Source organism: Lactuca saligna, chromosome 4, assembly GCF_052625555.1.
Source record: "Lactuca saligna cultivar CGN05327 chromosome 4, ASM5262555v1, whole genome shotgun sequence".
Taxonomy (NCBI): domain Eukaryota; kingdom Viridiplantae; phylum Streptophyta; class Magnoliopsida; order Asterales; family Asteraceae; genus Lactuca; species Lactuca saligna.
The window spans coordinates 270,720,453-270,742,469 of NC_136420.1; the positions used below are offsets into that span (position 1 = coordinate 270,720,453).

Genomic DNA, 22,017 nt, shown 5'->3' on the forward strand with positions numbered 1-22,017 from the left:
TCATACACAAAGGCACATTTTATAACATCGAGTTACTGAATGCGGTTTCGTGCAATCAATGTACAACCAACTCATAGTAATAACTCATATCTCTAGGTTTGAAGAATATAAGATATTATCGTCTCATGATCACTCATGATAAAATCCATGAAGTGATTCAAATGAGCGCGGGTTGAATCCAATACTCAGAACTTATGAGTACTCATGAGTGTTGTAGCACAACTTTGTCCACCAACTTGGACCTCTACAACTTTATCATGCACTTCCTGAAGATCCCTAGCCTAACACTAACATGTTGTTCTAACATATCTCATAACAAATAACTTGTATGGTATTTTGGGGTTACTTACTGGCTCCGGCTGATCGTACCTCCGCGTCCTCCTTTACTCATTTTTGAAAACCATTTTAAATTCTCTTTTGAAAACTCTCCTTGATTTGAGACTGGATTCACACGAATGTTCCTCCAATTCACTCAAGCCAAGGCTCTAATACCAACTTGTAACGCTCTAAAAATTCCAACCAATTTAAGCTTTTAAAAAACAACCCAATTTCATTAAGTTATTACAAAAAGGTTTTCAATACATTTGTTATCAGAGTATTCCCAGAACCATATCATAAAACATAAACACGAGGAGCGGTACGATCACGCCTTTGCCTTGCCACGGTCTCCTGAAGTACCTGAAACATTAAACCACAACTGTAAGCCCGAAAGCTTAGTGAGATACCCCCAAAATACCAACCACATATACCATACACATAACATATCATAACATAACAGAACAGAGCAGCCATGCACTTCGGGTCTACTGTGTGACTGGTCCGCCGCACCGGACCTTCAGTCCACCTGGTCCACCCTCCGAGTCTAACCATATACATCGAGTCTGCAGTGTGGTTGGTCCCCCCGTACTAGGCCTTCAACCCACTTGGTCTACTCTCTGAGTCTACAGTATGACTGGTATGCCCGTACCGGGCCTTCAGTCGTCCTGGTCCACTCTCCGAGCCTCGACACGTCTGGTCCACCCTCGCAGGGCCTACAGCCTATCCGGACCACTCGTTGGGCCTTCGGAATATCCGGTCCGCCCTAGGTGTGTTGGCCTATAGCACAAAGCAGGACCCGCCTGAACCCAACCCCAGTCCAACAACCATGTGCACATAAACATATAATTATATAACACCTCACAACTAATCAAACCGATTCAGCATATCACATAACATAGCAACATCCTAACCAAGATAACGACCTAACCGGTCACTAGCATAGCATCATCCTATATACCAGGATACCGACCTTAACCAGGTCTCTAACGCATACCATCCTAACTACCATGATGCAAACATAGCAAAGCAGTAACATAACAAACAATACCTGGATTTCCATCCGATAAAGGGTCGGCCTTGGTGTCGTAGACCCTGTCAGTATAGTGAGGATAACTCACCTCGCAACTGCTGACTGAAAAGATAAGATCACGCTGCTCCAACCTCCGACACGAACTCCACCACTGATCAATACCAAAAGACTGAACTCAATAAATACCAATAATTACCAAAATACCCCTGGAAGTCAACTGGTCAACTCTTGGTCGAAGTCAAAGTCCTCATTCAAAGTCAACCTTCCTGACTGACTCTACTCGTCGAGTCAACCCACTGACTCGTCGAGTCCCTATACTCAGAAACTCCCAATCCACGACTCAACTCGTCGAGTCGCCCCAAGACTCGCCGAGTCCAACAAACTCTGAGTCCTTTCTCACTCAACTCACCGAGTCGTCCCTCGACTCACCGATTCACAGCTCAACCAAAAAGGTTAGGTCTTCACGACCAGACTTGCCGAGTCCAAGAACAGACTCACCGAGTCCAAGGCAACATTCAACATACTCACCGAGTTGTTCTTCCAACTCGTCGAGTTCTTGCCTATCTTCATCCAACTCGCCGAGTCCACCCATGCGACTCGCCGAGTATCTCCAGCTCTTAACCCATGCAGTGGCTTTCTACGCCATGCTGGGGCTCAAATCCATAGATCTATCCTTCTTGAAGCTATCCCTCACATAAAGTTGCAAACTTTACGTGATATCAAGGAGATATAAACTCAAAACACACTAGGGCTTGGGTTTTAGACCAAAGGGGCTTTACCAATCATCCAAGGATTGAAACTTTATGCACTTAGGACTCAAAAGAGGTTCAGATTTGAAGTTTCAGCTTCAGATCTAGCTTCTTTAACATTTCCCTTAACCAAGGAAAACCCTAGCCTCCACATATGGATGATCCTAGAAATCCTTGATGGTTGCCTCTTGCTCTTCAAGTCTCCTCCACCAAATTCACTTCTCAAAGCTCCAAACACTCTCCAAGCTCTCACTCACGGCTATTAGGTTTTTTGGGACTCAAAGGGAATGTAGAGAGGCTGAAGAGAGGGTGCTATGTTCTTTATATATGGCACAAACTCCATATTAGGGTTTTTCTCATTCCAGCACCAACTCGCCGAGTCCAGCCTCCGACTCGCCGAGTTGGTCACTTAACGCGTGACCAGAATCGCGACTCGACTCGCCGAGTCTATCCATCGACTCGCCGAGTCAGCCTTCCTCATTTACACTAAGAACCCTGAACTTGCACTTCTGAAGTCGGGGCGTTACACTATAAGTTCTGAAAGGGTTTAAACACACACACATATGCTATCTAATGAAGGTGTATAAGCTTGAGAAGTCTGCTTGAAGACTTATCGAAGTACCACGTATCAGAAATCTGAACTTTAGTAAGAAAGTCAAGAGCATTGATTTATGGAAGTCTAGTTGATTTCTGGGTACATGTCAAAGCTAGTGGAAGCATAATCGTTATGCAGATAGAAGCATATTTGTTATGCGAGTGGGAGCATGATTGTTATGCTAAGTGTTGCGAGTTAGCAATACTAATTGTAGCAAAAAAAAGTTTGGGAATTGTTTCGCTATAGAAAGATTTAAGGGAGAATGAACTTATACTTCTTTTATATCTAAAAGTTTAGATTGAAGGATTTAATGGAACTTAGTGTTGGACATATATGAATATCATGTTGAAATGATTCAACATAGGAAATTCAATATATGGAAATATTATAGTAAGAGACTGAACGAATATCAAGTCTTTGTGTAAGACATAATGAATCGAGTCTCATATACTTTGGATATATGATCGTTTTCATATGCTATAATATTCACTTGTTCTGATTTTTCTAAATGCCTTGGGCATTGAGAGGAAAAAATGACTTGAACTTTGTGTGACTAAAGTTAAACAACTGTTAAGAACATTCTAAGGTTATACTAAAGGATTGGTTGCTTGTGGACAGTTGGAAGTATAGTATTATTTGGAAGGACCATAGTGACTTGTTTTAGATTGGAATGATTCTCGATCAGAATTGACGGTCATATGGGAATATGGAAATGTTTCCATAGAGGGAGTTGATGATTAAAATCTACATGTGAGTTCGAAACTTTAATGCATGGAAGGTGTTCAAGGAATGTATCTTGAATTTGAGACTTCATTGCCATGGAATTGTTTTTAGTAACAAAGCTCCAATGGAACGTTTTGTAGTATCGTTGGCTAAGTCTATGTGACTTTGAAGCCTCGACATCACAGAAGGACAATGCATGTAAGGTTGGAATTCTAACACATTTAGTATTGACAAGAATTTGAAATTGTGAAATGAGTATCATAGGAATAGTGTCCAGTCGATCTGTTCACAAAGGAAGGACCATAGAGAGACATAGTATGCATGTTTATAACATGGCATGAATGATGTTTGATTCAAGTATTTAGTTGATTACTCGAAACATTATACAATGAATAAAGTCTAATTAATGTGGTGATTAAATAATAAGGGTTTTATTTATATTCAATAGTTTTGAGACCATAGTTAATTAGGTTATTATTGTGTTTCACTTTGCATGTTTTACTTCTAGAACAACTAGATTATTCGAAATTCCAGTCACTCATAATTTTTGATTAATAAACAAAGAATTAAAAGTAGAATGCTATAAAAGGAAGAAACCTTATACAATGAATAAAGTCTAATTGATATGTTTGGTCCAACTTTTCTACTGCAGAGGTTTACACATATGGTTCGCAGACTGCAAACATATTGGCTCTAAAAAAATAAACACCCAATTTTTGTATGATCAGATCTTTTGTATAATCAAAATTTTTAAATTCCAAATTTTCCAATATTTGCTTCTAACTTGATTTCTTCAAGTTTCAGTTTCAAAGTAATTTATCGTAAAAGATTTATAGTTATACTATAACTGTTAGAGGTTATTGTTCAAAAGCAGTTCATCATCTTGTACTTGCAAAAGTAATCATCATTCAACATTAGTTCGATTAGTTATTCTTCAACAAATAAAAATCTTTATTATACTAATAACTTTGGAGGTCTTTTTTTACTTCTTGCATCGGCCCTAAATATGTTTGATCGACCCTACATTTGACCCCCAATATTGGTTTGTTGCAGGTTCAAACTAATGTTATCGTACAAGTATCAAGTATGCACAAACATTATGTGACTTATATCCTGGGCGGACCTAGGGTAGCAGGTGCTACCTTCAATTTTCTACGCATACTATAAACGTTTTGAGAAATATTCTCACATACTACCCTTAAAATAATGTGTGTTATTCTTTCGGTTTTTGTTGTGGGTCCGTTACTACATGCCTAATAATATGTGTAAATTCTTTTTAACAATCGTATAAATTTCAATTCAACCAAATGATCAAAATCACCAACAAAGTCGTGCTGGCTTAAAGCATTTGTGAAAGTGATTTATGATATAATATATTAATTATGATAATATACGACATCCACACCCATCAAATTAATATTAATATTAATATACAACACTACAACATGATTCATGATATAATATATTATGTTTATTATAATTATTTTAATGATTTCAAGAATATGCTTCAACTAACGTGATTGGAGCTGGATTTGATCTTTTTTTTTTTTCTTTTCTTTTTTTTTTCATTTAAATGATCATATTTATACTAACTAAAAGATAAATTTTATTGTATTAAAAAATTAAAAACATTATTTCTCATTTATAAATTAGCGGATTGAACAATTACGTACAATTACGTACATTTGTTTGTATATATAATCCAACATGTTTCTATGTACGTACATGTGGTGTGTGTTTCAACACAATCTATTTTCAACACACATTATTTACTAGGATGCAAAAATATATACATTATTTATTTTTATGGTGAGTTTGAAGTATAAGTAACTCACCTAATTCACGGAATATAAAGCCACAAGGAGCTCACACATTAATTTTCATTCTCTTCTTTCCTTCTTTCCTTTGTCAAGAGCAATGCCTCTGAGTGGTATGCTGGTTAAACAAGTTACCATCAAATCAGATGGGGATGTGTTTCATGAAATATTAAGAAGCAGGCCACACCATATATCAGAAATGAGCCCTGATTCCATAAAAGGTGTTGATTTACATGAAGGTGAATGGGGTGTTGTTGGATCAGTCATTAATGTTGACTTTATCCATGGTAAGTTCATTTCTCTTTATGAATAACTTCCAACAAAAATAGCATTTTTGTTCATATATATTCTGTTTGAGCAATTTATGAGTATTTCATATCACATGCAGATGGGAAGGCAAAAGTGGCTAAAGAAGTGATTGAAGCAATCGACGAGGAGAAAAAGTTAGTGTGCTACAAGGTTATTGGGGGCGATATATTGGAGGCTTACAAGACCTTCTTGCTCACAGTTCAGGTGGAGACAAAGGAAGAAGAAAACTTGGTGACTTGGACTTTCCACTATGAGAAACTCAATGACAATATTGATGACCCCAACAGTTTGATGGATTTCTGCCTTGCTGTTACCAAAGATATTGAGAAACATCACCTATAATTTCACCTAATCCAAGAATAAAAATCGTGGGATCACTTTTGTTTGTTTCACTCTATATGAAGTTGATTACATGTAATTAAAGTTCCATTTTGATCTCATGAAACTGGTGTGGACTTTGTTTATTTGTGTCTTTTAATCGATTACTAATAATCTTTGTATAGTTATGCCCGAAAATGAAAGGTTGTATTGTAATGCTAAGTTCCTCTTCTTGTATTATATATTTAAAGCTTCAAAAAAAAATTCTATTAATGATTAAGATCTTCAATGACCAAATTCTCATTATGTACTTTTAGAGAATTAACAATTATTATATAATGAGAAATACTTATACCGTGTTAGAGAAAATAGACATAAAGACACAATCACACACACCCCTAAAGGGTATAAGATACTCTTTTACTCTCACAAACATACATATACCACCATAAATATGGCTTAATGATATTCACAATTCACTTGGGATATGAACGCTCTAAAATGGAATGTGTTTAGGTTCAAACACCACAAGCTACAATCTTCAGTGACAGGTCGTTAAAAAGCATGCGCACACCCACACAAATACATGCGCGCGCACCCACACAAATATATGTGTCTGTTTATGTAAGTACATGCATACGTACTTAGATTCATACATACATACATAGGTACATAGTACTTACAAAAAAGGCTATTCCCGACAAAATATTAATCTACGGTAAAAAATAAAGATCCATTAGAAATATCAAGTAAACACCAACATAAAAAATATCTAATTAGTGAATAGGGAAAATTATTGATGGATTACCAACAAACATACATTCCATCGGAATTCTATAGAAATATAACTTAAGTATTTTTTTAGTTATTTTAAAAGAAAGAGTATTATAGTTTCGTCGAAAATTCTGATTTTATAAGTAACTACTTTTTGTTATAATAGTCATTATTTGCAAATATGTTAATAGATATAATTATAAATATAATAATTATTGTTTCCATAGTTATTATTATTATTATTATTATTATTTAAATATATGTAAGTGTATATATGTATATGTATGTGTTTATATATGTATCTGTGTGTTTGTATATGTTTATATATTCATATGTGTATGTACTTTTGGATCTAATGTGCAATAAATAAGCAATTTATTTATCTATTAATCTAATCTATTTCATTTAAAACAATATGGTTCAAGATAAGTATTCTATCTGTTGGTATATTAATTTGAATTTTTTTTCTTTGTCCCATATTATTTCACACATTTATATAATCTTTCATCTTTTCCTTATACAATTGTACTAATTTGTTTTTATTGTGCTTCGGTCTCGATCTGGATATGGATTTTAAAGTCTGTTATTAATTAACGGTCATTTAATTATACGTAAACATGTTTTTTTCAAAGTTTTAAAGCATTTTACTATTCGGTTTCAACTTCCAAAAATATTGAAACGTAGAAACGAATGCTAAAATTACTTAAAACTAAAAAAAATAAAAAAATTAGTTTGGAAGTTTATAAAATGTGCTTTATCCCACATTGTTTCACACATCTATATAACCTTTCCTCTTTTCCGTATATAATGCCAATCATTTGCTTCTATTATCCATCATCTTGATCATAATATGACTTTCAAAGACTATTAACAATTGGTAGTCTTTTTATTATCAAACTATGTATTATCTCAAAGTTTTAAAGGATTTTACTATTTGGTTTTAGATTCTAGAAGTATTATCTCATTGTTGTTTTTAATTAATATATAAAATGATTTCAAAACATCAATATTGTTCTTTGCCTAAGGATTAATGATAAAATCAATATATATATATATATATATATATATATATATATATATATATATATATATATATATATATATATATATATATATATATATATATATATATATATATATATATATATAAAACATGGTTGATTAAAGACAATGACAATCATACATGGTTGATTAAAAATATAACATAAAAATGGCTAAAACAAAGAAAATCATTTCAACAAATTATTTCGTTTTGATATGTTAAAAGACATCAAAGAGTTTGCCAAAATCCTACAATGTGTCAAATATATGACTTAACATTGTATATCGAACAAACTTACACTTTTTTCTATATTATAATCCTTTAGTACATTTGATTTTAATGCCACTTAATTATAATTTGACATTATTTATAAAAAAAATAGATTTTTTTTAAATTTATTTTATTATTTATTTTTTTCTAGAAAAATATTAGAACAAAAATAAAACCAATATTATTTGATTAATTAGTGAAATTATAGAGAAAGAAAAAAAATAAGATAACCTAGAATGGTAAATATAAAAGTAATTTTAGGTTCAAATTCGAGTATTGCCTGACTTACCAAAAAATTGTAACTTATCTTCCAATTTTAACCATGAAAATGATAATTTCAATATACTGCGAGACACATCTACTTTCCACATTTCAAGTAACATGTGCACAATCACTCACCAACATACTCAAATAAAGACCTTCGTCTTTTACCATATACAATAAGTATGAAGTGGTGCAGTGTCCATAAGCAATTTATGCAAGCTCCTGAAAAAGATATTTTATTGGGTAAATTGATGAAAAAACATATAAAACTTGAACTTGCTATCAACCTTATTAAAAATCTTGTTATAGGAGTAATTTCAACCAAGTAAAAATCCAAGTAGAGGCCTCGTTTAAAGCAACCAATGGAATTTTCCTAAATGAGCATTGTCAATTATAGCCAATTAATTATTTAAATTGGTGATTTATCGATAGGTTAGAAACGAGTTTTAGAAAAAGGTACATGATAATTAGCTTTTAAATGTGGAATTTAGATTATGTAAGTCGTGATATTTATTCTTTTCGTGTTTTTGTGATGTTATATTGTGTTTGTACCCAATATAATAAATCAATTATTCAATTCTATTTCTATTAAAATTAATAAAATAATCAATTTGTGAGACATACTAGGAAAGTTTTTTTTCTCAAGAATCCCCTATTTGGTTCCCAATCAATAACTTGTCGTGATATTTTTTTGATTTATATGAAAATTTGACACAGAATTTAGTTAATAACCAATAACTTCTCGTGATTTTACCAAAAATCAAAATCCATCATCGAAACATCGACTACTAACATTAGTTCATTTCACATAAAAAACTCCAAAATTAAAACCTAGAACTTCACAAAAAATTAAAAAATCATGAAAAACCTTGCATGAATTTGCATTTGCTATTGTGAAATCTCAACAAATGTATATTCATAAACCATGTTTACATCGACTGTTATTCGGTTGTTATAATAAACTTGCACAAGAAATGCAAGTGAAAAAAAAAAAAACAACATAAATCAGATTGTACCATCAAAGATTCGTATTACATAAAATTATAAGGATAACTCGTCTCTTCTATTTAAACTCCTTGATACATAATCAATTGAATATCTATCTATATATTGAAGTTAGACCTATCATGCTTAAGCAAACAACACTCGAATTTAATCTATCATCGTCAGTAAAAATAGAGAAATTAGTATGTGAGGCTCAAACTTGAGTGCAAAATCTGCAAAAATAGTAGATGTTATATCTTTTCTTTTGACTTATAAACCAAATTCAAAACTCATGCAGCGAGGAAGGTATGAAAATGATATAAAGCAAAGGGAAACCATCATAATCCATTTTCAATTCTAACAAACACGATTAAATAAGATAAAATAAAAACAATAAAGTATATGGAGATATGCGAAGAGTGACAATTAAAAATTTGAGAAAACCAAATCTCACATTTGGTAAGTTGGAGCAGATAATTAAGAATGCGTTTAGTTGCGGAAAAATGAACCGTTTTTCGGAAAAAAATTTCAAGAAAAACGAAAATTTTGAAAATGCGTTTAGTTCGTCTATTTTTTTTTTTTTTAATTTTTCATGGAAAATAAAATTTTTCCGTTTTTTAAAATTATGAAGAAGTTGAAAATTTTTGAAAAACTTATAATCATTGTTGTCCATATTTTTCGAATTCCAAAATTTTTCTAAAATATAAACATTAATCCACTTCTACCCCATCCACACACACACACACACAAACCCACACCTACCCCACCCCCACCCCCACCACACACACATATACACCCATACCCATCCCCACCCCACCCCTATCCCTACAAACAAACACACACACACACACAAACCCACCCCTACACCTACATACACATAGTGTGTACCCACACACACACCGACCCCCACAAACACACACACCCACACCCACAAACACATACAGACACACCCACCCAACACTACTATCATAATCACCGACCTACCATCACCACCACCACTACAGCCGCCATCACCACCACTGCCACAATTGCCGCCACTACCATCGCCGACCCGCTACCACCACCACCCCCACTCCCACCCTACCACAGCTACCCTTTTCTAAAAATAAAAACCGATAGAAAAATACACATCTAAATAGGTTTTCTAATTTTCTAAAACTGAAAATGAGAAATGAATAAGTTTTAACCAAACGCGTTTTCTAAATTTTCAAATGAAAAATGAAAAATGAAAACGGAAAATGAAAACTGAAAAAGGAAAATGAAAACTGTTTTTCCGTAACTAAACGCAACCTAAGGTTTTCAAAATTTTGATAGCACATATAATGATATGTGATTCAGATATTGCTTTTCAGTTTAAGAGAAATGTATAACATTGTCCGAGAAATAGAGAAACCGGGTAAATATATGAATAACATTTGGCACCTAGGTAAACATAAAATGGTCAAAAGACAAAAAAATCATATATATATATATATATATATATATATATATATATATATATATATATATATATATATATATATATATATATATATATATGTTATTTAAATTAATATATTGATTATATTAAATTGGAAATTGAAAGATCATGGAGAGGTCAAAGGAATATAATGATAAGAAAAATTATGATATATAAGTTTGTAATTATTTTGAGTCATATTATAAAATATATGTCTATCAGAATTAAATCATTTAATAAAATCTACTCACGGGTTATGTTTACATAAAACTAAATATGGCTTCAATTTAGTATTACAATTTAACGTTATTATTAATTAACTTACAAATGCTTATCTATTGATTTTTTTAATTCAATTATGATGGTTAATTGATATATGAAAAGAAATTGAGTAAATTAACCATTTATTTTTTTAAAGAAATTAACCATATTTTTTAAGTTTTTGAAAAACAACTATTTTTTTCAGAATGCCTAAAAAAATATTGTTCATATTCCGGAGTACTGTTCATCTTTTTATAGTTTTTTTTTTATTTTCAAAGAATTTATTTTGTTTTTTTAGGTTCTGAATGCTACATTTCATAATGTTTAATGTCATCGTTTTCAATAAAATGTGTAATTTTATGCACCCATATTATATATAGTTCATATTATTATGTTTGTTTAATTTTTTGTTAAATTAAGTAAATAAATATTTTTTTCTTCGGATTTCGAACTTTTTCTTGAAATTTCAGAGTTTTTTTTCGAAATCTGAAATTTTAGTCCGGAATATGAACAATACTCCAGACTTAGGCATTCTATAGTACTGCTCATATTCCGAAATTTAGGCTAGAATTCAGAATCCATTCCAGAGTTAGTAAAAAAAAGTTTTTTCTTGGTCCTAAATGCCTCGAACAAAGTGGTTATTTTTGAAAAAAAAAAATTGTTTTTTTTTCTATTAAACATTAAAAAGTGGTTAGATTACTTAATTGAATAATTTCCCATAACCATTGTTGGTAAGTTAATACAATGTCATATTAAAACCATTAATTGAAAAAAATCTAAGTTATAATAAAAATAATGTTTTTAATATTTTATTTAGTTTGAGTTGCCGCGTTTATATATTTAAATTTTTTTAACTATCTAAAAAAAATATTTTTATATATTATTTAAATTTATTTTATATTTTTATTTATGTTTTGAATTTATCATAGTATTTCAATTAATAAATAAGTGTATTACTGTAATCAAACTTACCAATGATAAGATAATATTTTATATTTTATAACATATTTTAGAATTTAAATTAATAAATTAATTATATTAAACTGAAAATCGAAAGGTAATAGATTTCAAATAGATATGGTCATATGAATAAATTATAATATACGCGATTCGGATTAGACGAAGACGCAAAATGGAAAACCGCAAGACCAAACTAAATCCAAAAAGAAGTAGGCCCAAATTCGGAACCTTATGTGCCACTTCATTGTAGCCCAACTGGTGCATTGGCCTTCCTACTGAGTCTCAACTTAGTTGCTATGTTAGCCCATAAATTGTAGTCCACTAGCGCCTGAGGTACATCGATATCACTTTCAAGGTGATCCTTCTAGGGCTCTCCAATCCATCTCCAAACTTTATTTTTTTCTTATTCTTCTTCAACCCTATCTCCAAATTAGTATAGAACATTATATTATAAATATTAAATATTGTATTTGAATTATTATTAGTGGATAAAATAAACTAAAAATATATAAAATAAAAATGAAAGAGACTAAAATTGACAACCAAACTTCACCTCAAGGTTGTCAATGGGGGAATACTATTCATATCTCCAAAAATTGAGGTGAAGTTTGGTTGTCAATTTTAGTCTCTTTCATTTTTATTTTATATATTTTTAGTTTATTTTATCCACTAATAATAATTCAAATACAATATTTAATATTTATAATATAATGTTCTATACTAATTTATATTAATTAATCATAAATATAGAGTTTAACTAGTAAAGGGGTGTATTTGATAATATATATAAGTTATAAAAATGAAATATTCCTATAATATACTTTTTGGGGTAAAAAATGAGGTAGAAAATGGAGTAGGTTGGAGATGAAACATTATTTACTCTATTTTTTACTCCATTTATGGAGGAAAAAATGGAGATGAGTTGAAGATAGTCTAAGAGGAAATTTTTTGTATTGTGAAATAGTTTCATCCCTAGATTTTTACAAAATTAATTTTGAAGACTTATTCATTTTAAGATTCAGTCAGGTAGTATATTTGTTTTATTTTACTGTTACTTATATGGTGTAATTTCTTGCAAACTTTAATATTATTTATGACACAAAATAAAACAATAAAACTATACCTTTGGAAAGAACTAGGAAAATTAAAATTGATTTTAGCTTAAGTTTTTGGGTAAAGTTGTTTTATCTAAAACAAATATCGTCTAAAGTTGTTTAAAAGTTATGTTGGCAACCATAAATACTTTTGTAAGAATTCAATATATTCTAAAAACATAATGATACTAGTAAATAAAAATCATATAAAAATTAAAACACATTTTAAAATTAAGATATTATCATCCGGCCTTTGAAACAACTTGTATATGCAAAATTTTGGTATGATAAGACCTAGCCACATTACAAACTCAAGGTGATTTTGCGTTTTTGTAAAAAGCTAAGCCAAGATCCATGGTTTCAAATTGGATGATTTAACAACACCCCGGTAAGACCTAATCTTGGGTCACGAATGGACATAAGCATGCTATTTGGACACTTTCTACGGGTTGTTTTTTACTATTTGGATAAAACCGAATTGTTCAATTGAACAATTTGGATTTGACTATTTTGTTCGGATATTCAGATTTTTGGATTGATTTCCAACAAAACCGAATTATTATTTCGGATTTCGGGTTGGTTTTTGTTTATAAAATAAGAACCGAATAGTCCAAAAAAAAAACAGAATAAACATTTATTATTTATTTATTTATAATATATATCTATAGCTATTTATTAATTTTGTAATTTATTTTTTCAAATAGGTTCCAAAATGTCTCACCCGATAAAAAAACATTAATATGCATTTTCTTTCAAAAGTTTTCTATCTATAAAATACTTAACTATAATATATCTTTTTAGTAGTTATTTATAAATTTCAAATCACAACTAAATAATTTTTTTTTCGTTTCTTGTGTAAAATTGGGTAATATTATAATTATATGTCGTTTTAAAATATTTCGGTTTTTGAAAACTGAATTCAAAAACCGATCCAACCGAATTGTAATTGGATCGGATCGGTCAGATTTGAATTTAGTTTGGACTATTCGGATCCATGTTTTGAAATCGAAATCAATTTAGATTCACTTGATTGGATCGGATCAAATCGATTCATGCAAACGAACACCCCTACTTGCTACTATCCAACGCCCTATAAAAGAGCTAACAATTACACAGGGATGCAGTTGGTTTATGCCACTTACTAGTTAAACTAATTGATATGTGTTTCATCAACATAGCATATGAATAAATTTTAATATGGATCTTACCTTTAGTAAATAAAATCACAACATAAGGACGATCAATTTGTAACGGATAAATATTGAAAAATAATAAAACTTAACTTTCAAACTATTTTCTAAATGGTAGTAACATCTATAAACAATCTTTTCTTTCGTTTGTTGTCGGAGAAGAACAAAGAAAGTGGATCTAACTTCATATATTGGTAACGTAACATAATTATTATCATCAATCATGAGAAGAAAGTATATACCACTAACATCCCCTGCCAAAAGCATCATGCACAACCACACATGTTACTATCCGAAATATATGGAAATTTGATGAATAGAATGATGTTTTATGTCTTAAAATTGAATTCATGATTTTATGCCTCTAAAAGGATATAGAGAACCTTGATGTATATGTAGGGATACAAGTGGGGGTGGGTAGTGACGGGGACCACAAATCCCATACCCATACCCAACTTCCAACCCCAAACCCCATCCTCACCCCTGCCTCGCGAAATACCCAACAGGTTTGGTGAAGAAATACCCAACGGATACGGGGAACCCGTTGGATACTCATGTATATAAAGTATAACTTTTCAAAATACAACAATCAGAAAAAACATAACCACTTATCATAATAATAATAAAATATCACTTGTTCATACTTAATTCTCAAAAACAACAAACTAAACCAAACATAAAAATCCATGAAACAGTCACAAGCAACAAAAATAATCACCAAACATCAATATCCACCAAACACTTTCACTCTATTGCACTTTTGTAATGTTCATGCAAGTGTTTGGTTCAATTCTTGCCTTTTCCACTCAACTTTTTCCCATAGTAGTTGCATTCAACCGTATCTAGTCCATCAAACTTTCGTATTTCAAAATGAGCCCAAACAGGAGAAGTCAATCTCCTTGTATTCCTAGCAGCTTGGCCATTGGCTATAGTAGCAGCTAGTGCATTAGTTGTAGCAGCCTCTTGTGGAAGCTGTTGATCGTGAGTCTCACTACAAAGCAAGACAAAATCAGGTTTAAGTAAAGATTCAACGACATCTATAACAATTAACAACAGATAATTAATTGATTCACGTCTAAGTAAAGCTTTTATTTAGGTTCAAATAAATATTCAGGAATCAGTTTCAGGTCAATAAGCTTCATACATGGCTAATTTCATAAATTTCATCAAATAACGACAAATAACCATGACTACAGAAGATAAACGTGTTCATAGATGTTTGATTATAACAGCAATCGATAACAAATATTACTGAATTAGAGAAGAAACAAAGAAAATGATGAAAAACGATTTCTATATTGAATTATCTTGAATCTCCAACATATAGACTTATATACATGAAAGAAAGAGAAAAACTCAAATCTAACCGACTAACAAAACTATTAACAGTAACTAACTTCTAGCTAAATATTGCTTACGTGGACAATAAATACTAACATCCCCTCAAGTTGGAGAGTTGGAAACTCCCAACTTGGAAAGCAAAAATTGATGATTCTTGATAGGGAGATTTTTAGTTAACATATTAGCGAGCTGAATCTTTGTTGGAACATGATGTAACGAGATCAATCCTTCCTATAGTTTTTCCCTCACAAAACGACAATCAATTTCCACGTGTTTCGTTCTTTCATGAAACACGGGATTCTTGGCTATGTAAATAGCAGCTTAGTCGTCACATTTAATTGGGATAGGAATTACATTTGGAACACTTAGTTCATGTAAAAGTCTTGACAACCAAGCCAATTTAGCAGTTACACATCTCATGCTTCTATACTCTGCTTCTGCAGATGATAGTGAAATTGTGACTTGCTTCTTGGATTTCCAAGAAATTGGGCTTCCTCCTAGCATGATAAAGAAGCCACTTACAATTCTTCTTGAATGTGGACATGTAGCCCAATCTGAGTCACATAAGGCTTGAAGGGTAAAATTGTCATTTTTGTTAAAAATAAGACCTTGATCAGGATTGGCAATAATATATCGAAGAGTATGTAGTGCAGCTTCAATATAAGGAAGACAAGGATTACTCATGAATTGACTAAGATGTTGCACAGTGAATGCAAGATCTGGTCTAGTATTTGTTAAGAAGTTTAGTTTGCCTATTAGCCTTCGATAAAGTTCTTTATCATTCAAAGGTTGTCCTTCATTTAGTAATAACTTCACATTTGAAGGAAGAGGACAAGAAGCTTTCCCATTACAGTGAAATTCTTTCAATACTTCATTAGCAAACTTCCTTTGAGTTAGAATTACTCCTGAATCTGAATATAAAACTTCCATTCCAAGAAACAATTTAAGATACCCCAAATCTTTGATTTTAAACGTTTCATCAAGAAAAGTTTTCAATTCAGTCACTTCATCATCATTGTTTCCCATAATCATTATGTCATCCACATAGATGGCAACATAAGTGACATTTTTTCCCATCATTTTATGAAAAAAAAGGAGTAATCATTCTTGGAATGTTGATACCCTTTAGCCTTTAAAGTTGAAGACAACATAGCATACCATTGCCTAAAAGCTTGCTTTAGGCCATAGAGGGATTTTTGAAGCTTGCAAACCTGCTTAGGATTGTCCATCACTAGACCTGGTGGTGGATTCATGTAAATTTCTTCATTCAAGTCTCCATGCAAAAATGCATTGTTGACATCTAGTTGATGTATTTTCCAATCCTTCTTGCAGCAGTAGCAATGAGAGCCCTTACTGTTGTCATTTTAACAACTGGAGAAAATGTTTATGTATAATCAATCCCAGCTTTATGTGTATACCCTTTGACCATAAGTCTTCCTTTACATCTTTCAATTTCTCCATTAGCCCTATATTTGATTTTGTAAACCCACTTGTAGCTAATTGGTTTCTTTCCTTTGGGAAGATCGGTAATGATCCATGTATCATTTGCATTTAAAGCATCAAATTCTTTAGACATTTCCTCTCTCCATTCTGGGAATTTTACAACTTCTTCATAAGTTGATGGTTCATACAAATCAGTTGTATTTTGAAGAAAAGTTTTGCTTTGATTATCAAGAGTAGTAAAGCAAACATGATTTATTGGAGAGATGTGAGTAATAGTGTGAACATAATAATCAATGACACCATTACATATAAAATCTGTCAAATAAGAAGGTGTATGATGATTTCTTAAAGATCTTCTGAGAACAGGGGGACAAGAAACGTTTGAAGCTGTGGAAGAAGGAGGGACAATATTGAGATTGGCATTAATTTCAACATTGTCATCACACGAAATGGTATGTTCTTGAGGAACAAAAATGTGTGTAGGATTAGAATTCATGGAATGATAAGGAAATATGTTCTCATGGAAATGAACATCTCTGGAAATGATAACCTTTTGAGCATGTATATCATATAGTTTATATGCCTTTTTGCCAAAAGGATAACCAATGAATACACACAGAGATGCTCTAGGTTTGAATTTATCCATGTTAGTCTTTAATGTGCTTACAAAACACAAACATACAAATGCTTTTAAATGAGAGTAAGTGGGTTTAGAATCATACAACTTGAAGAATGGAGTTTTTCCTTGAAGAAGTTTTGTTGGAAATCTGTTTATAAGATAGGAAGCAGTGAGAATACAATCACCCCAAAACCTGATTGGAAGGCTGGACTGGAAAAGAAGAGCTCTGGCAGTTTCAAGCAGGTGCTTATGTTTTCTCTCTACTACTCCATTATGTTGGGGATAATTTCTACAGCTTGTTTGATGTATTATGCCTTTTTCTTGCAAGAAATTTTTTCTTTCATTGCTAAATCCAAGTTCCAAAGCATTATCTGATCTTAGAATCTTGATTTTCTTGTTAAATTGGGTTTCAACCATTGCTACAAACCCTTTCATCACTTGAAAGGCATTGCTTTTGGTGCTTAATAGAATAGTCCAAGTGCACCTTCAAAAATCATCTACTATGGTTAAGAAGTAAGAATGGCCCATGTAAGTTTTTGTATTATAAGGTCCCTATGTATCAATATGCACAAATTCAAATGTAGAACTTGTATGAATTGTGCTTTGTTTGAATGGTAATTTGTGTTGTCTGGCCTTTGGACAAATTTCAAAAACAGATTCATCAAAAGAAGACTGATTATTAATGAAATCAAATGTTTTCAACTTGTATAAAGGCAAATGTCCTAGGCGTTTATGCTATAGAGAAGTAGAGTTATCATTTAAAACTGCATTACAAAGGGAATCAACAAAGTAAACTAAGCTATCTGAAGGATGGTGTGTAGAAACATTCAACACTATACTCTTGTTGGCTGCATTCTTTGATTAGACAAAATACAATCCAGCTGCATATCTAACAAGAACCAAAGGCCTCTTCGGAGAAGGGCCCTGCAACAAGAAACAATATGCTTTTGAGAGCACAACAAAGGCCTTTAATTGTTTGCACAATCTGCCAATTGATAGAAGATTATATCGGAACATTGGAACATAAAGAATATTGCTTAAGACAACATTATCTGCAATGTATGTGTTTCCAATATTATAAGCATGTGTTTTCTGACCATTAGGAAGAGTAACTGAATGAGGTATCTCAAGTGTTTTGATTGAAAATAATGCAGACTTATCAAAACACATATGATTACTTGCACCAGAATCAATTATCCAAGTGGTTGATGAAGTGATAAGATAATTGCAATCTATTGGAATTTGATGAGTATCAAAAACATTACCAACAAATTTAATGTTGGAACAGTTGTTGTTGTTTCCTCCCTGGTTTGATCCTTCATTTGTGATTTTGTATGCACCCACATTGATTGAATTCATTGATTGAGAGTTGAGCATAGTCAAGATCTACTGATATTGACTTGTAATCAGACCAGACAAAGAATTTTCTTCATTATTGTTTGAATTTCCATGGTGAACTTAATAAACTTGAGAATATCCATTATCATTGTTGGTTTGAGTGCTTGAAACATTACCAGCTACACTTTTTCCTTTTGTGAATTTGAATTCCTTTGGGAATCCAACAAGTCGATAACACTTGTTCACTAGATGTCCTGATTTTTTACAGTGAGTACAAACTATAGATTTCTTGCTCTCATAGTTTGTAGCTTTAGAAAAATTATTTCCAAATTTAGCATTCATGGAAGCAAAATCCATTGAGAAAATTGATGCGGAATGTATTTCTCTTTGATTCTCATCTTGGATTAAGAGAGCATAAGCTTGAGAGACAGTTGGAAGAGGTTTCATCATAAGGATGTTACCTCTAGTGGATGAATAATCGTTATTGATCCCCATGAGAAATTTGATCAGTTTTTTATTTTGTTTGAGTTCTTGAATTTTGTGCATCGCTCCATAGGTACACGCAGGTGCAAATGATAAAGCACTCAATTCATCCCAAAACTTCTTGAGTTTGGTATAGTATGTGGCTAAATCACTTGTTCCTTGAGACAAATCTGAGAACTCCTTTTGCAATTGATAGAGTTTTGCACCATTTGATTGACCAAAACATGCATCAAGTTCATTCCAGATCTCGTAAGATGAAGATGAGTATATGACTGATTTTGCAATGTCTCCATATAAGACTTCAAGAATCCATGCTATCACCATATCATTGCAACGTTGCCATGTATCAAGATTAGGATCATTTTCATCTGGTTTAGGGATTTTTTCATTCATGAATCCCAAATTTTTTTAGCAGATAGGGCAATCGACATAGCTTGGTTCCAGGAATTGAAATTCGAACCATCAAATTGTTTTGAAACTAATAACATTATGGGATGATCGGATGGATGCAGGTATAAAGGATCAGAATGATTGATTTGAGAAAATTGATTTGATGAAGAATTAACGATTGGAATCACCATTCTTGAATGAAGGAATAAAAAAATGAGAAAGTGAAGAAGAAGAAGAAGAAAGAACTACCCCTCTGATACCATATTGAATTAGAGAAGAAACAAAGAAAATGATGAAAAACGATTCTGTATTGACTTATCTTGAATCTCCAACATACATACTTATATACATGAAAGAAAGAGAAAAACTCAAATCTAACTGACTAACAAAACTATTAATAGTAAACTAATTTCTAGCTAAATATTGCTTACATGGACAATAAATACTAACAAATATTAGGGCTAAAACCGATTACATCAACAAAAAAATTAGGTCTAAAACTGATTACAGTAAAAAAAAAGATTAAAGCATACTGATATAGGAATTGATTAGGTTTACAACAAATAAAATATTAGGGCTATTAGGGCTAAACTGATTACAACAGTAAAAAACAATTTCATATAACCGATTATCATTTGTTAAAAATCAGTTATCTAAAGTCGAATCATTCATGTTCATCAGTCTCATTAGTAATGATCAGTTTAGAAAATGAAAAAAGAAACTTACTTGGTGGTGGGATCTTGTGGTGGAACAGGAGAAGTATTCATGTTCATTAGTATCATCAGAGGTTGAAGACGAACTCTTGACTCTTATCCAATGAATTGGAGAAGAGAAAAAGGATGTAGAACAATAGAATGTAGATGCACGTTCCCCTTTTAATATATGCCATAACTTGTATGTTATGGACTTGATTGCACTCTGGTAATCGAAGAGATAAGTTGACTGCGGTCTCGAAGAGATACATGGTTGTTCAGTACTCCATGTCTTGTAAATCGAAAAGAGATACATACTTAAGTGCAGTCTCAACTCTCGATGAACGAAAAGGGAATACTGAAATATATATATATATATATATATATATATATATATATATATATATATATATATACATGGGAAAAGTGAATATATCCTTAAGGGTATATAAGATTAGGTACCCAAACTCACCATACTACATCGTTTTGTATCATATAATACATTCTAGTTGTCCAATGTTCTTATAAGTTAACTTCTAACTTGATTTACTTCCATTATTTCTATAAATTACATATTTATCTTCCTCTTACATAATTTTCATTTTCAACTACAATATATATATAACATAGTAGGTGTTCGGCAAAAAGATGTGATATAAGAAAAAAAAATAATAGTGAAATTCGAAAATCTTGAAAGTAAATCAAGTTAGGGTTGAAGTTTAAGAACATTATAATGAATATATGAAACCAAACGACGTATTATGGTGTGTTTGGGTACCTAAGCTTATATACCCTTAAGGGTATATTAACTTTTCCGTATATATATAGGGTCTTAATGGGGCGGATAGTGCCATATCCGACCCCGACCCTCGCCACTTCGGGTACAATTGTAACATCCCAAAAACAATGATAACATTTTTCATTTGGAAGTTTATCAAATCGTAGGGGTGTGTATGGGGCGGTTTGGTTCGGTTATTGGTTAAAATCGAACCATAACCATTATGATTGGTTAATGCATTTTGGTAGCCATTGGGTATGGTTAATATTGGTTATGGTTAATGGTTTTTATCGGTTAACGGTTTTGGTTAATGGTTAATATTGGTCAACCATAATGTTCAAAATAATATAAATGACGAAAGTATATTGCCATAAAAAATGAAAATAGAATACCAAAAACTCCTTGATGCCAATGTTTGTAACCTAGCTTATAGTAATAGAATAAAATATGTACCTTTAATACTTAGAGTGAGATAACACATAGTCACATTCAAAATCAAAAACATTCAATAAAAATATAAAACATTAAAAAAATTGACATTAATAATTTCATATATTGATAATTGATATTAATATTAAAATAAAGCCAAACATTCATACACGTTCAATACGATTAAATCAAAAACTATAAAATAAAAGAGCCAAACATTCATATTATGTGTTATTGGATAAAAAAAAAAAGACAATCACTCATATACATTCAATGTGATTAAGTAAAAAACAGTAAATAAAAAAAAGCCAAAAAATTTCAAAAAAATACATTCTTAATATATCACA

General features: G+C 31.6%; 2 protein-coding genes across 2 annotated transcripts; one reads left to right on the top strand and one right to left on the bottom strand.

Moving 5' to 3' along the window:
- Window positions 1-5,267: 5,267 nt before the first annotated feature.
- LOC145039131 (kirola-like) lies at window positions 5,268-6,139 on the top strand. Its single transcript, XM_078987247.1, has 2 exons — window positions 5,268-5,519; window positions 5,621-6,139. The coding sequence occupies exons 1-2, from the start codon at window positions 5,333-5,335 to the stop codon at window positions 5,881-5,883; spliced, it is 450 nt and encodes a 149-aa protein (XP_078843373.1). The 5' UTR covers window positions 5,268-5,332; the 3' UTR covers window positions 5,884-6,139.
- A 12,879-nt stretch (window positions 6,140-19,018) lies between these two features.
- LOC145040658 (uncharacterized) lies at window positions 19,019-19,774 on the bottom strand. Its single transcript, XM_078988566.1, has one exon. The coding sequence runs from the start codon at window positions 19,772-19,774 to the stop codon at window positions 19,019-19,021; it is 756 nt and encodes a 251-aa protein (XP_078844692.1).
- Window positions 19,775-22,017: the final 2,243 nt, after the last annotated feature.